General features: G+C 40.3%; 1 protein-coding gene across 1 annotated transcript; it reads left to right on the top strand.

The window, feature by feature from the left end:
• The first annotated feature begins 701 nt into the window (after positions 1-701).
• Positions 702-7800, top strand: LOC148047782 (vomeronasal type-2 receptor 26-like). The gene is made up of 5 exons (XM_087708155.1): positions 702-986; positions 1334-1630; positions 4679-4926; positions 5882-5991; positions 6890-7800. The coding sequence occupies exons 1-5, from the start codon at positions 702-704 to the stop codon at positions 7798-7800; spliced, it is 1851 nt and encodes a 616-aa protein (XP_087564281.1).
• The last annotated feature ends 9219 nt before the right edge of the window (positions 7801-17019 follow it).

Here is a 17019-nt window from a genome sequence, read left to right as displayed (position 1 = left end):
AATGAAGAAGGAACATTTGTTGTTAGTCGCGAAGTCGTGTCCGACTCATCGTGATCCCATGGACAACATTCCTCCAGGCCTTCCTGTCCTCTACCATCCCCTGGAGTCCATTTGAGCTCACACATGTTGCATAGGTCAAATAGTTGTCACACTTACTACCTGTGCAGCTACATTCTGCATCAGGTTCCAAAAATGAACTCTACTCAATGTAGTGGGATGGGAATGGGTACCAATGACACACATAGTTTGAAGGAGTGCAAACAGTGTTCTATCCATCTAGGGTAATGCTTTCCATCAATGATTTCAGATTGAGGATTTCTGAATTTTCCAGATTAAATACATTTGACAATTCTCCTTAAAGAAGCAGCTTCAATAGCAATAGCAATAGCAGTTAGACTTATATACCGCTTCATAGGGCTTTCAGCCCTCTCTAAGTGGTTTACAGAGTCAGCATATTGCCCCGAACAATCCGGGTCCTCATTTTACCCACCTCGGAAGGATGGAAGGCTGAGTCAACCCTGAACCGGTGAGATTTGAACCGCCAAACTGCCGAACTAGCAGTCAGCTGAAATGGCCTGCAGTACTGCACTCTACCCACTGCGCCACCTCGGCTCTTAGAAAATACAATCTGATTTTATCAAACATGAAAACCCAAAATCAAGATGAAGTCCAACTGAAATCTTTTAACTTGCAGTATAGAGATGATGAGCTTCGGGCACATCCTGCCCTTCTTCTTTGCCATTCATGAGATCAACCAGAATCCAAGGCTGTTACCAAACATGACCCTGGGCTACAGCATCTATGAGAACTTTTTCAATGCAAGAATAACGCATGATGTCGTGATGGCCTTGTTGTCTAGGGGGCAAGAGAATGTTCCAAACTATAGTTGCGGAAAACAAAAGAACCTGCTGGCAATTCTTGAAGGGATGAATTCTGAACTTTTCAATTCCATTTCAGCCATGCTGAGCATCTATAAACTCCCACAGGTATGAATGACTATAGAAACTGATGTCACTTTGCAAAATCTCCAAATAGTCGAAAATGGATCAGAGAATAAATATAAAAATAAATAAATAAATATAAAATGTCAGGTATGGAGCTTAAAGGACACCTGAAATCGCATATTTCTACCAGACAGTCAAATAATTCTTTCTTTGTTCTGACATCATTGCACATCTTAGGTTTTTTTTTAAATAAAGATACCCAGGTTTCATAGAGGTTTTGCAACTGAACAAAATTTTCTCCATAGCTTTATGGGGCAAAAGCCCTTAAAGCCCTTATTTTTGTCCTTAACAGCAAAGCAATTGACCATCTTTTTTCTCTTGCATCTTAGATCAACTATGGGGTCATCAGCCACATTCCAGAGCAGAAACATCATTTCCCTTTTTTATACCGGATGATTCCAAAGCAAGAACCTCCTCACTTGGTGATTGTCCAGCTGCTCCTGCATTTCCGATGGACGTGGATTGGCCTCTCTGCTATGGACAATGAAAGTGGGGAAACGTTCAGAAGAACGTTTGTGCCAGCAGCCATAAGGAAAGGTGTTTGTATTGCTTTCTCTGAAATGTTACCCAATATTCTTGATAAAAGGCCAAAAGAGCAAATCCTTCAAATTGTCAGAGACACTAAAGTAAAAAGCATTGTTTGTCAATTGAACTTTGAGGCCACATTAATACTTGCTATGCTGATACGAAACATTGAAAATAGGGCTATCCAATTTGGAGAAAGAGTATGGATTGCCACAGCTTTGTCCGATATAAGTGTGAGATTTTTTTATCGAATGGTTGATCTCCAGCATAACCATCTTTTATTGTCCTTCTCAACTCAGACAAAGAAAAAGACACGATATTATGATTTTAATTCACATTACTTTGCTAGTGGACAGTTTGGGAAGGCAGCATTTCAGTGTTCCTATTCAAGCCCCTTGTGGTCTAAGAGGATTTGGCATATGTGCCTTGAAAAAGAGAGCTGGGAAACCCCACGAGAGGGTCTGGTTGAAAGAATCCTGTCTGAAGATGGCTCCAGTCTTTCCACAGCAATCCAGGTTGTGGCCTTGCTCCTCAATGCTGCCTTTTCCTCCCAAACGAGTAAGAGGAGGATGCGTGTTGGTGATCATCTGACATCCCAGATGATACAGCCATGGCAGGTAAAACTTAGAACGTAAAATAATAGGGTTGGAATGGAGTTCCCCATCTATCCCCCAATCTAGATCATTTCCATCCATGTCTCTCTCTTGACAGGGTTGGGTTTTAAATTTTTTTACTACCTATTTTATGGGCATGGCTTAGCAGTCATGTGACTGGGTGGGTGTGGCCAACTTGATGTTACTCACCAGGAGATGTCATGGATTGGGTAAAATGTGGTGAAGCTCACTTAACAACGCTCTTGCTTAGCAACCAACATTTTGGCCCAATTGTAGTCATAGGTCAAGGACTATCTCTACCTTCTTCTGCATGGCAGTCTTGTCCTAGTAAACACCTTCTCCTTTCTGGCAACTTTCCTCTCTGCTAGAGGCACCAAAATAATCCAGACAATGTAAGGTTTCCTACTGCAGCAGGGGGTTGGATTTGATGACCTCTGAGTAGCCTTCTAGCCCTAAATTGCTGTGCTGTTTTTCTTTCTTTCTTTCTTTCTTTCTTTCTTTCTTTCTTTCTTTCTTTCTTTCTTTCTTTCTTTCTTTCTTTCCTACCTCTCTTCTCCTTTGGTTGTGGGAAGCAACCAACACCCCCCCCCCAATAAAATATAACTCCCAGAAAGGCTCATTCCACATGCCTGCCAGATAGATAATGAGATAATGAGAACGTTTGGCTCCATTCACAAGTAGGGAATGATCCAAATACTTTTAGAAACACAAATCCCATATTGCCATCCTCCCTCTCTCTTTTAGTTTTTAAAACCTCTCTTCCTTTGTCTGAACTAGCAGGGAAAATGGGCTTTAAAAAAAGCGTCTGATGGAGGTTTGAGGTCGTGGCCAAGCCACCACTACTACCGATCTGGCCCAGTATACCAGATTTTCACTACCTCTTCTGGGGTACTGGACAGGACTGGGAGGAACCCACCTCTGCTCTTGATGCTGCCTGTCAGAATTCCTTACAACAGGGTCTGCAGCAACCCCTTGCATTGGAGGGAAGGGGATAGTCTCATTGGGGTGAGATCCTCCCTCAGGTACCTTGAAGTCACACCATATAGGGCTTCAAAGAAAAAAATCCCCAATATATTCAATTGGAATTAGAAGCAAATTAATATCAAAAGCAGTTTGCACAACAGCGGTGTTATATGCATCACCCTGGAGGCTCCCAGAATGGACTGTGCCACTAGATTCTGAACCAGATGTAGCTTTCAGATATTATTCAAGTGTAACTCCATGACACTGGATGTGCCATGCCCACACCCAATTTAGTGAAGGGGGGGGGGAAGTCCCAATACATCACATGATGTCATCGTGATCATGTGCATTTGATATCCCTGATATAGAGCATAGTTCAGCAAACAACCAAGGGATTACAAGGGCGTTAGTGACTATGCTTGACAAATTCCTCAAATTAGTTCTGTAAGTGATTGTAGGAGCCTTCCTTCCCAAGGACAGACTGGGTGACCCTGAACAGGGCTGTCAGGTGACACTCTGCAAGTACAATAAGATTGAAGAATTGGTGACATTGCACTGCTCTGATTTCCATGAGTATATTTATAAAGAACTGGTATGAAATGTGTTGCTTCTATTTATGTTGTGTTAAACATGTGACAAAGGCAGCAATTACTTTGACTATACAACTTACATCTGTGGAACATTACGAGACATATAAGGGGGAAACCAGAAATGGGGCAGGTTTGTTTTGCTTCACCTTCTCATATCTGGCTGTGTAAATATCTCTCTTCTTCCATCTATTTCTTGTGGCTTTTCTTCTATACCTCCAACCCCAAAGCAGAGTAGAAGCAGAAAGGTTGCTGAAAGGACTTGCCTCACCTCTCTGCTCAAGAAGGTAGAATTCTTGAAACAATTGGCATTTCAAAAGGAAACTTTTATTGAAAGAAAGTGATAGCAAGACAAAGAAAGCAGGATCTGAAGATTCCGGCGGAATTCCATAACCCTAACCCTTCCCCTCAGTCTGGTGTTGAATAAGCCAATCCACAGGTGTAACGTTGTTTTGAGAATCACAGGCTGAGAAGGTGATAAGAAGTTTTTCTCAGACATTGCTTGCTGGAGGTTCCAGAGTTGAGGCAAAACAGATGCTCCCCCCCCCCTTACATTCCCAGGAAAGTAAATCAAAGTGCAGGATAGGTAGGGAACAGGAAAAAGGTTATAAACTGAAGAATGCATCGAGGCCCCTGCCACACCAGAATGGCAGCATCCTGATAGGGATCTATGGGACCTGACAGCTGTATTGGGACAGCAGCCACACAGCAGAGGGAAAAAGCAGAGTGCTTTGGGACATCCACTAAAGGAGATTGAAGAAACAGCACCAGGCTGATGATGGTTATTCAAAGCCAAGGTGGAGTTGATGTTCAGGGAAGTAAAAATGGGACACGTGTATTTTGGGGAACATTAATACCAGATGTGGGGAAACAACCCTAGAGAGATGTTGAGATTTCTGGAGCTAAATCATGCTTGTGTCCTGAGATTATTGCAATTTTGACTTAAGGATCAAAAGATTACAGGTAATTCTCCATGTCTTTTCAGCTCCATCCCTTTCTAAGAAACTTCCAGATTTACAATCTTTCTGTGAATGATGTTTATTTGGATAAGGCAGGAATTCCTATTGCTGACTTTGATATCATGGACTGGGCAGTGTTTCCTAACAAGACCTCTGCTGGAGTGAAAATTGGGAGTATCGAAAAAGAAGTCTCTTCAGATATTAAGTTCTCTCTTGATGAGAATGCCATCATATGGCCATCTTCCTTTAACCAGGTAACTAGGTTTGCCAGTTTGTGGGTATTATTATTCATCCATTCCTACATATCCACCCACTTTTGTGGTTTTTCAGTCTTCTGATGGAGGCACTGTGCTAATGAAAACACTGATTCAAAGAGAAACTAATAAATGTACCTGTATTAATTGCTAACTATGGGAATGCCAACATTGTCTTAGCATAGGATGGAAATCATGTTGGCTAGTCCAATGATGTTTGTTGCCTCTAAGGAAACTATGGAACCACACAAAGTCCTTAGAACCTGAGGGATTTACTACAGGGCATTTTACTCAGTGCAGTCTTTGGTGCACTCACAGCTTGATTGTTTACTTGCAGACATTTTATTACCCAAGTTGATAACGTCATCCATGTCTGATGATAGCACTGATAATGTAACTTAGTTATTTAATGAGACATCTGCAAGCAAAGAAGCAAATTAAGGTATCAACCAAGAACACCATAGCTGGGGGGGGGGAGAAAATGATAATGATGTCTGGACAGAGAAGCTGTCAGCCACAAGTGAACTCTAGGATCATATCCCGCTGAAATGAAACTGTGACTGGAATGTATTTTTGTTACATTTTTTAAAAGATCTTGAAAGTATCTTCTTGAATTTGTGACTCCCAGTTCTGGCCAGTTCTAGAGAACTGATAGCAGAAATTTTGATAAGTTTTGAGATCCGGTAAATACCACCTCTGACTGGTCCCACCCCATCTATTCTCTGCCTTCTGAGTCCCAGCTGTTCAGGAGGGAATGGGGATTTTGCAGTAATCTTTCCCTGGAGTGGGGAGGCAATGGGGATTTTACAGTATCCTTCCCCTGCCATGTTCACCAAACCAAAGAACAGGTAGTAAAAGAATTTTAATCCCACCACTGCTGAACTCATCTTGGCAATGACTTCCATTTATAAAAGGAATCTACTCATTCATACATTTGCCTGATTTTCTTTCTATTTGGAAGGCCCCTTTTTCTAGGTGTACTAAAAGTTGCCTCCCGGGGTACACCAAGCTCACAAGAGAGAGAGAACCCGTTTGCTGCTATGACTGCTCTCCATGTATGGAAGGAACAATCACCACTCAGGAAGGTAGGTTGCTGAGGGACAAAAAAGGTGCACCAGCCTTTTATTCTAGGGACAATTATGTTAGCAAGATTGGAACTCATATGCCAGTATACAGCATCCAGACTCAGCAAAAAGACTGAAAATACAGCAAGAAGTCACAAATGAAAGCAAGTATATATGTCCTAAACCTCTGATCCCAGGTGATTGACCCAGACTGGATCCTGCAACATCAAGAACTATCCAGTGAAAGTATTTCACTTGTGGATGATTGTCTTCAGAAATTGCTGAAACAGTCAAAAGCAATCCTGAAAATGATGGAAGAAGTTTGAGAAAGGTGACAGAATGTGGTGTACAAAGCCAATGTCAACTATTGAATAGCAAATTTCAGAAAAAATCACTTCTTGTTATAAGTTAAGGGAAATTTGTATTACAGTATATAACTAGACCAATCATATAACAAAAAACATTGGAAATGCCCTAACAATGAAGGACAGAAATCTATAGTATTAATGACAGAAGTAGCAAGAATAGGCAACATACATACTGCATATTGCAAAGAAAATTTAAACTTTTTGAACATAAGTGTATTGAAACTAATAGATGAAAGTATTCAAGTAGATGCAAGCAAGAATTGTTTAAAGTTAAGCTAAAACACATACATAAAGGTTCTGGATAAACACACATATATATACATAACTCAGGATGGGCAAATAAAGAGAATGGACAATGGCCATGTTTTTCTATAATCACCTGATTCATGTTTATTAATTGTTTCTTTCTGTTATTCAATGGCCACTATTCAATCTGAGATCGTTGATTAAAAAAACATCATAGCTCTAGTTAAACCCTGTGTCTGGTCAGTTTTTCATGAGCTGTAGAATGGCAGTGAATGACTAGAAAAGCTACAATTCATGTTTTCCAGATGCAGCATATTGTGAAAAGTGTCCAGATGATCAGCATTCCAACGAGAAGCGAGATCAGTGTGTCCCTAAAGTTGTAATTTTTCCGGTCTACAAAGAACAATTAGGTCTCATCCTGGCTATCACAGCCTTATTTTTGGTTCTAAACACAGCCTTAGTTCTAGGAATCTTCATTAAATACCGAGAAACTCCCATAGTCAAAGCCAACAACCGGGATCTCAGCTACATTCTCCTGGTCTCTCTCCTGCTTTCCTTTTTGACATCTCTTCTATTCATTGGTAAGCCCAAGGAAGTGACTTGCCTTCTTCAACAAATCACCTTCAGTGTGGTTTTCTCAGTTGCTGTCTCTTCCTTGCTGGCCAAGACAGTTATGGTGGTGGTGGCATTTTTTGCCACAAAGCCAGGCAGCAGGATGAGGAAATGGTTGGGGAAAAGTCTGGCCAACTCCATTGTCTTGTCCTGTTCTGGAGTTCAGGTGGGCATCTGCCTTACATGGTTGGGAACTTCTCCCCCATTTCCACATTCTGACCTACATTCTCAACCAAGAGAGATACTCCTGCAATGTAACGAAGGCTCAGTCACCATGTTCTACACTGCCCTTGGCTACATGGGCTTTCTGGCTGCCACCTGCTTCTTGGTGGCTTTCCTGGCCCGCAAGCTTCCAGGGACTTTCAATGAAGCCAAGTGGATCACCTTCAGCATGCTGGTCTTCTGCAGTGTTTGGATCTCCTTTGTCCCCACCTACCTGAGCACCAAAGGGAAATACATGGTGGCTGTGCAGATCTTCTCCATCTTGGCCTCCAGTCTGGGCTTACTGGGATGTATTTTTGTCCCCAAATGTTACATCATTATTCTGAGACCTGACATGAACACTAAGGAGCATCTAATAATGAAAAACAATGAGGGCTCTTGATTTTGGAAGTTTTATTTTAACCAAATAATTGTTAGCACAAAATAGGATACATCTTTGTTATGTTTTCTAAGAACGTTCTATCATATGAGCTTTCAGTTATGACTGATATGGTAATATATACTAGAGATGTGTAAGATGTCATTTTCACATCAATCATTATTTTTATTTAGGAATAATCATAAAATATCAGAAACCATATTTTTTCTAAAACCAATTAATAGAGAGCATTATAGAACACCTTTGCTTTATCTAATCTTTACAAGAGATAACATACTTTTGCTAATGTTGATGAAGTTGTGATATGTTTTGTATCTTTTCATGTCATATGATAATGGGTTGAGCTTTTTTCCTTTACCTGACCAATTAGTTATTTGCTGCCTCCCCTTTTTTTCCTGCAGATCTGAGCTAATCTGATTGTTTATTTGAAAAGTAAAGTGTGCTAACATAGAGAAGGTTATTGAAGTTTGTTCCATCAATGTAGAATCATGTTTCTCGTCTTCAAATCCCCTTTATATCCATTCAGCATACAGAATGAATAAATAAGAACAGAGTATATTGTCTCATCTCAATTATGTTTCACTTTTCATCCAACAAGCATCTCCATATCTAACAGGATAGTGGGGAATCGAAGGATTTATATTCCTTACAGACAGCTGGTCATTTGTATTCTTTTAGAGGGTCCTTGAAGCACTTGGAGGTTTATCTGTGTTCTCAGGGTCACCTGAGTAGTGCTCTGGTTATTGTAGTCTGCACCTTTTTCTTTGGAAATTCATTCCTGCTCCCACATCACTCAAAGGATGCTCATCCCAAATTTTATAGCTAAAATTCTGTAGCAATTCTCAGTGATCCAGGTCATGATTATCCCGAAGGTGCTTTTTCAGAAGGCAACTGGACTTTCTTGTTTTTTCTTTTGAAAATCCTTCAAAAGAAAAAACATCATGACCCCCATATTACAACTTAATGACCCCACTATTAAGCGAGGGAAAACTGTCTATTGTTTAACCCTTCAATAGTCCTGAATGCCTTTTACACTGCCATGAGTTCTCTGAATGCCACCCCCCCTCCAAGGTGAACAGAGAGATTCCTAATCTACCAAGTAAATATGCAGCCATAAATCTGGTCCCTAGTGCCAAAATTTCTGCCAAGAGATAATATCAAATGTCTACTAAAGAATCAGAAACTCTAAAACAATATTTGGACTTGATTTGCAAAAAGGTTTCATAAGACCCTCCCAGTCTCCTGGCTTGGTTCCCACCTTCTTCATACCCATGTAGAAAACCCCAGTGGGAACTGCCTCCCCCCCCTTGACAGTGATCCATAATTGCAAAGCATTGCATTCAATCACAGTAAGAAAGTATTATCCACTGCCATTAATTCCAGACCTAGTAGATAGACTGCAGAAAGCAAGTATTTTTATGAGATTGGACCTCTGCTATACTTGCAACCTCATTAGGATAAAAAATAGCCACAAATGGCCTTTGATATCAGATACGGCAAATTTGAATATAGAGTGCTTCCTTTTGGATGCTATAACATTGGAGCTGTATTTTCCAGATTTATGAATCAAGTCTTCACAGACCTCACAAATAAATATGTGTTTCTCTATTTGAATGTCATTTTAGTCTACTCTGAGAATGAGGCTCAGTGGCACCTTCACTTTAGCAGCAATTCCCCAACCATCACTTGCAACAAGAGCAGAAAAAGCACTGCTGTCTTTCATTTTGGCCAATAGATGGTCAGCTACCAGCAAGAGTGGCTTTCAATTGTCTTTTTGAGCTGAGTCTTGTTATTGGGCTCATTTATCTATTATTTTAGTACTATTAGTTAATGTAGCATTTATTCAATTATTTTCATATAATAAAAAAATTGACAGTCAATGAAGAATCTGAAACTTCAAGAAGGAATCAGTGGCCTGAAGAATTTGATAACCCCTGGAATAGACAGTATTTTCTATCCTATTTAAGACTTCAGATTTTCAAGGTTCTGTTCATATAATTTTGCAGTAAAGTAGAATTAGCCCATCTATTTTGGTTTTCTGTATGGTTTACCTGGGAAGGCTAGCAACAAAAAAAGACAAAGGGAGAGAGAAAGAAGAAAGGAAGGAAGTTTGGAACTAGTCAGGTAGGCAGAAGACAGCTCAGCAGAAGAGGCACACAGAACGCTGTTACCTTCCCACCAAAGGTGGTCCCTATTTTTCTACTTGCATTTTTATCTGCTTTCAAACTGCTAGGTTGGCAGAAGCTGGGACAAATAACAGGAACTCACTCTGTTTTGTGGTGCTAGGGATTCGAACTGCCAACCTTATGATTGACAAGTGCAATGTCTTAGCCACTGAGCCACCGTGTCCCTTAAAAGAACTATAGATTAGTGCTGGATTCCAGCTAAGCTGGGAATGCCTCCAAATGGCTATCATTGCAGCTTAATGTACCTAAAGATAGGAAGTCCTGTGTGTTCTCGTAACATAACTGATAATCTATGCCTGCCAAATAAATTTATCAAACGTCTTACTGTGGTAGCTGGACAATCAGAAGCCCTGTTGTAGCCTATTCTGGCCTGTTGTGCAGACTTTTATGAGAATTTCTGAAGTGCATTCCAGTAAACTTTTGCTGTTATAGTTTTCTCTTTTCCACTTCAGGCATAGGAAGTATCTGTGGAAACAAAAATGCCTCAAAATCAAAGATGCCCTGTTGGGGTTTAAATGTAAAAGTTCTCCCGCACTTGCATGCTAGTCATTTCCGGCTCTAGAAGTGATGCTCATCTCTGTTTCTAAGCCGAAGAGCCACTGCTGCTGGAAGAGGTTTCCATGGTCATGTGGCCGGCATGACTAAAAGCTGAAGGCGCATGGAACGCTGTTACCTTCCCACCAAAGTGGTCCCTATTTTTCTACTTGCATTTTTTACGAGCTTTCGAACTGCTAGGTTGGCAGAAGCTGGGACAAATAAAGGGAGCTCACTCCATTACATGGAGCTAGGGATTCGAACCACTGAACTGCCGACCTTTCTTATTGACAAGCTCAGCATCTTAGCCACTGAGCCCTTTAATAAACCCTTTATTATAGTCCCAGCACCATAGAATCCATCATTTTATAAGGTTTACTGAAATAGTGTGGGTTTTTTGTACCAATGATGTTATCTAATCAGAAAATAGAATATCTGCAAGCAAAAAACCAAGCTCAGAGACCTCTCAAGAATTCCACAGCATTCATTTCTTCCTCCTGGTACGATATAAAATGATATTTCTGTGATTGCTTTAATTTCTTCTTCCTCCAACCCTTAGCTACTGAAGACTTAAGGATGTTAACCATTTATCTTCTTAAAATATTTTTTCTCAGTTCTCCAGCCACCTGCACCAGATGGAATTTGCTCTGCCACCATCTAGAATCCCAAGCTGTATTTTATCTCCATGGAATCTTATTTGGCTTTGGTGATCTCATCAAACACAGGATCTGAATTTGACTGTACAGTCCAGTGGTGGGTTCCTACCAGTTTGGACCAGTTCAGCCAAACCGGTAGTAGTTTGGTGGCCTGGATTGCTGGAACTGGCAGCGACCCAGGCCTGCCACAATGCCGAATATCTTACTCACCTACGGCGCCACTATATTGTTTTTCAGTTATGCGCATGCACAGAAAAAAAATATTGCACTTTGCATGTACACACAGTGGGCATAAAGCATGCGTGCATACACAATGGTCACATGAGTGAAGCGGCAGTAGTGCCTACTGGAACCCACTCTGCTGTGGTCCCATGTCAAACTGTAGATCGTATCATGACTGGGCTATACGTTGAGGGCATATACCAGTCCAGTATCTGATTTTTTTCCCCAACTAAATGATTCTGTCCTTCAAAAGTTAGATGATCTAGACATTGATATCTGAATATAGATACTTTTAACATTCATATTTTACTGTGGTTTTAATCTAGGGGAAATGTTAATACATATTGCAAGTGTATGTATGATATGCCATACACTAAATGAATAAATTCTACCTAGACAGTTAATAGGAAACACTTCTCTGTTTCAGAGCAGTACTTTTTTCCACTTTAGGACTAGAGCAGGGTGTCAAACTCAAGGCCCATGGGACAGATCCAGCCCACAGGATGCTTAGATCTGGCTCAAGGGGCTAACCTGGAAACAGCGAAGGACCAGCCCGTGGTGCCTCTGCCAGTGAAAATGGAACTCAGAGGGCTGCCTGCTGCCTGTGTTTTCACTTGCAGAGCACTTGGGCCAACACAGGCTCCCCAGACATGAGTGATGACAAGCTGGCCACGCCTCCCCAGCCCCTCAAAGTCAAATACAACCCTGATGTGGCCCTCAATGAAATTGAGTTTGACACCCCTGGACTAAAGGAGAGATGATCCTATGGAGGATCTGACCCATATGGCAAAGGAAAGCAGCCAATTCTGTGCGATGCTGGAAGAGACAGCAAAATAAACACATTTGGGAAAGGTGCATAATGTAGTGCGAGTTTTGTTCCTGGATGCTTCAATCAATATTCAATATCATGTAAGGGTTCTATCGTACTATGTCATTGGTCTCTATAGGCTTTTAAAGGGTATCAAGTCATGATGGCGAATCTATGGCACGCGTGCCAGAGGTGGCACACAGAGCCCTCTCTGTGGGCACACGTGCCATTGGCAGATGCTCTTCTGGGTTCGGTCGCACAAATGCGCCAGGCAGCTGGTTTGACATGCATGCGCCTGGCAGCCAGCTGCTGTCTTCCAGGTTCTGGCTTCACACAAAGACCAGCTGGCCAGTGCATATATGCATGCCAGAAGCTGGAAGAGAGCACTTAGCTGGTGTGCATGCATATCAGACCAGCTGGCTGGCACATGCATGCGACAGAACCCAGAAGAACAGCTGGTGATGGCACATGTGCCATCGGAGAGAGCACCTTTTTCTTTATACCAGTGATGTTTAATCTGTTTGGCACCAAGTGCCGCAACTCACACACATGTGTGACAGAATCCGGAAGTGCAGCTGACCGCCACACACATGCGCACTGGCCAGTTGCTCTTTTCCAAGTTCTGGCATGCACTCACTCCAGTTTCTTCTTCTTCTTCTTCTTCTTCTTCTTCTTCTTCTTCTTCTTCTTCTTCTTCTTCTTCTTCTTCTTCTTCTTCTTCTTCTTCTTCTTCCTCTTCCTCCTCTTCCTCCTCCTCCTGTTGTTTTTCTTCTTCCTTCATCCTCCTCCTCCTCTTCTTCTTCCTTCTTCTTCTTCCTCCTCCTCCTCCTCCTCCTTCTTCCTGGATGTCTCAAGGGAGGAAAGTTACACTATAGGCACTACTTCATCTCCCTATTGGTGGAAAAAAGGTATTGCAACTTCAATATTTGAAAAATAGGTTTCTTGGGTAAAGAAAATAAAAATGTTTCCTGAATTGTTATTTTGATGACGATTAAATTGCCCATGAGCCGTGCAAACAAATTCCCACTTGCACTCCAGTAAATGAAGTTATTCAGAGAGTCAACTGTGATCCCTACATCCCTGTATAATTATCAAAATTACTATTATTTCTTTTTCTTCCCAGGGACTCCTCATGACTCATAGTCATTTTGAAACCTAGGTAGGGATGTTTACTAGCTCTCATGAACAAATATTTAGTAACACTGATAAAAGATCTGAAAATCTGGTTCATAAGGACCACATGGGCACTGGAGAGCATATGGGGAGACTCCTGAAGTTGGAACTGTGCAGATCTGAAATCTAATGCTGCATTTTAATGTGCCAGACTTCATTTCATCTCGCTTGACCAAGTCAGCGCATCTGTGTTCTTTGGCAAGAAAACTACGCTTCTCCTTTAGAGAGCTCTGAGACCCAAGATGATGGTTGCCTGTCTCAGAGAACTACAGAAGATCCCCATCATGATATATGAAATTCTGCTGATGCTGCTTATCCTGGCATCCCATTTTCCCTGTGTTGCAATGATGACCAAATGCCCATTGAGTGTGCGAAAAGAAAAAGAACATTTTATTTACTATAAACCAGGAGACGTCCTGATTAGTGGAATCATATCTACGACTAGCACTCTATTTGAACCATACATTTTCTTTCAGCCCCCAAGTAACAGATTTATAAGGTAACTCCTGAAGTGTACTTAGCACTGGCGATTAACTTTATCCTCCCTTCTTTTGAATATGAATCATTTCCATTTCCCAATGCCTGGTGTCGGTCATCTTTCCCTCTCTTCATTTCAGGGGTGGACCAATATTACTGCCGGTTCAGAGCGCAAAAAAAAAAAAGTTAGATGATCATCTACCAGCAAGAGTGGCCCTCAATTGTCTTTTTTAGCTGTGTCTTGTTATTGGGCTCATTTAGCTATTATTTTTAGTATTATTAATTAAAGTGGCATTTATTCAATTATTTTCATATAATAAATATGTGATGGTCAATGAACAATCTGAAAGTTCAAGAAGGAGTCAGTGGGCTGAAGAGTTTGGAAGAATGTTTTGTATCCTATTTAAGCCTTCGGGTTGGCAAGGTTCTGATAATATAATTTTCAGTAAGGTAGAATTAGCCCATCTACTTTGGTTTCCCATCTGGTTTACCTAGAAAGGCTAGCAACAAAAGAGAAAAGGGGAGAGAGAAAGAAAAAAGGAAAGAAGTTTGGAACTAGTAAGGTAAGCAGAAGAAAGCTCAGCAGAAGAGGTAAAAGCAGAAGGGTCAAGATCCCTACCTCTTCTTCAAATGCTTGTTGAGTCCCCACCCAGTCTGAGGAGCCCATTACCCAGCATTATAGGTAAAGGTAAAGGTTTCCCCTGCATAGCCAAAGAGCCAGCACTGTCTGAAGACGTCTCCGTGGTCATGTGATTGGCATGACTATAATACAATACAATAGCAGAGTTGGAAGGGACCTTGGAGGTCTTCTAATCCAATCCCCGGCCTAGGCAGGAAACCCTATACCATTTCAGACAAATGGCTATCCAACATCTTCTTAAAGACTTCCAGTTTGGGGCATTCACAACTTCTGGAGGCAAGCGCCTTCAACTAAACACCAAAGGCGCATGGAACACTGTTACTTTCCCACCAAATGTGGTCCCTATTTTTCTACTTGTATTTTACATGCTTTTGAACCGCTAGGTTGGCAGAAGCTGGGGCAAGTAATGGGAACTCACTCTGTTATGTGGCACTGGGGATTCAAACCACCAAACTGCTGACCTTTCTGATCAACAAGCTCTTTCTTTCTTTCTATCATCAATCCATCCATTCATATCTATCTATCTATCTATCTATCTATCTATCTATCTATCTATCTATATATATATATATATATATATATATATGTTTGTGCTGATAAATATATCTATCTATCTATCTATCATTATTTTTTTTTTGCTTTGCGTGGCAGCATCACCATCTCCCTGGTTACTTTTTGTTTAACTAATGAGATCCTTAAAAAGGATAAAGAACCCAAATATCTTCGCAGGAACAATCGTTAAGTGACTATGGGTGTGGTATGTACAGTATAAATACTGGGAAACCAACTTCCACTTGGCTTAGAAGGAAATTGATTTTAGTAGAGGTCATTTAAATGTTTTTTTTTTTAAGAAAAATCAATTTCTGGTATATGGTTAATATTATTATATGCCTTGACATAGAGACGTTTAGATGATTTGGTATGGTGAAAACAATATCTCATTTTAAGTATTACATTCAATCACTGATTCAGTGTAAACGAACAAAAAATTTAAATGCATCATCTCACATGAAAGAATCAGTACTTACAGATGATGAGGACAATTATTTAACTAGTTAAATTAATATTCATCGTATGACACTGCAGAAACATTGCAGGGAAAAAGGATTAGTATTTCTGCGATGGCTGATATGAACATAAAAATTATACCATAAAAATATGGTATAATTTTGAATATTGACATATAAGATATTAAATGTCTACTGCTGATAATGTTGCTAATATAATAAAATATTATTCTATAAGTATACATTTTGAAAAGATAAATTATTATTTTATGGCAAAGGAATGCTAACGTTACTATTAGAGAGTTAATGGCAAATAGTGGGAGCGGAGAGCTTGTTGTGGTGAGTTTGCAAATCTGCTGCTGGGATGAAAAATTGGGAAAAAGAAGAAGTCTCTTCAGATATCAAGTTCTCTATGGATGAGATTGCCAAAGAAGCAGCTTCAGGAAATACAATCTGATTTTATGAATCAAACATGAAAACCCAAAATCAAGATGAAGTCCAACTGAAATCTTTTAATTTGTAGTATAGAGATGATGAGCTTCGGGCACATCCTGCCCTTCTTCTTTGCCATTCATGAGATCAACCAGAATCCAAGGTTGTTACCAAACATCACCCTGGGCTACAGCATCTATGAGAACTTTTTCAATGCAAGAATAACGCATGATGTCGTGATGGCCTTGTTGTCTAGGGGGCAAGAGAATGTTCCAAACTATAGTTGCGGAAAACAAAAGAACCTGCTGGCAATTCTTGAAGGGATGAATTCTGAACTTTTCAATTCCATTTCAGCCATGCTGAGCATTTACAAACTCCCACAGGTATGAATGACTATAGATACTGATTTCAATTTGCAAAATCTCCCAATAGTCCAAAATGGATCAGAGAATAAATATAAAAATAATAAATAAATAAATATAAAATGTCAGGTATGGAGCTTAAAGGACACCTGAAATAGTATATTTCCACCAGGTAATCAAATAATTCTTTCTTTGTTCTGACATCATTGCACATCTTAAGGTTTTTTTTTTATATAAAGATGCACAGTTTTCATAGTGGTTTTGCAACTTTTCTCCATAGCTCAACTGAAATGCTCTCAACCATCCTGCACATGAAATTTTGCAACTTCTATGCAAATAATTTTGCCTTATTTTTTCCCTGTCTTCCAATCACAACAGTCACATGACTTTGGAGACAAAAACATATCTTTGTTTTTATTCCAATCAAATCGAAAAAAAATCTCAAGGACAGTAATGGAAGAAAAGAGGGAAAATGTTATTTTAAGAGGATTTTACCTCTACCTTCATTTAAAAACACTGAAAACACTCCCAGCTGACTTTTTTTGCTAAGTTTATTGATTTATTGATTTATTGATTTAGTCAAAAATCTATGAGATAACAGGAATAAGTATAAACATGGTCATGGATACAGGGAATGGGTATGAATAAATGGGGACAGTAGGATAGGGATAGTAGGCATGCTGGTGCACTTATGCACGCCCCCTTAAAAACCTCTTAGGAAAGGG

This window comes from Thamnophis sirtalis, unplaced genomic scaffold (genome assembly GCF_051295495.1).
Source record: "Thamnophis sirtalis isolate CommonGarterSnake01/CBP01778 unplaced genomic scaffold, rThaSir2_p1.2 scaffold_3, whole genome shotgun sequence".
Taxonomy (NCBI): domain Eukaryota; kingdom Metazoa; phylum Chordata; class Lepidosauria; order Squamata; family Natricidae; genus Thamnophis; species Thamnophis sirtalis.
This window is presented reverse-complemented; position numbering and strand designations above follow the sequence as displayed.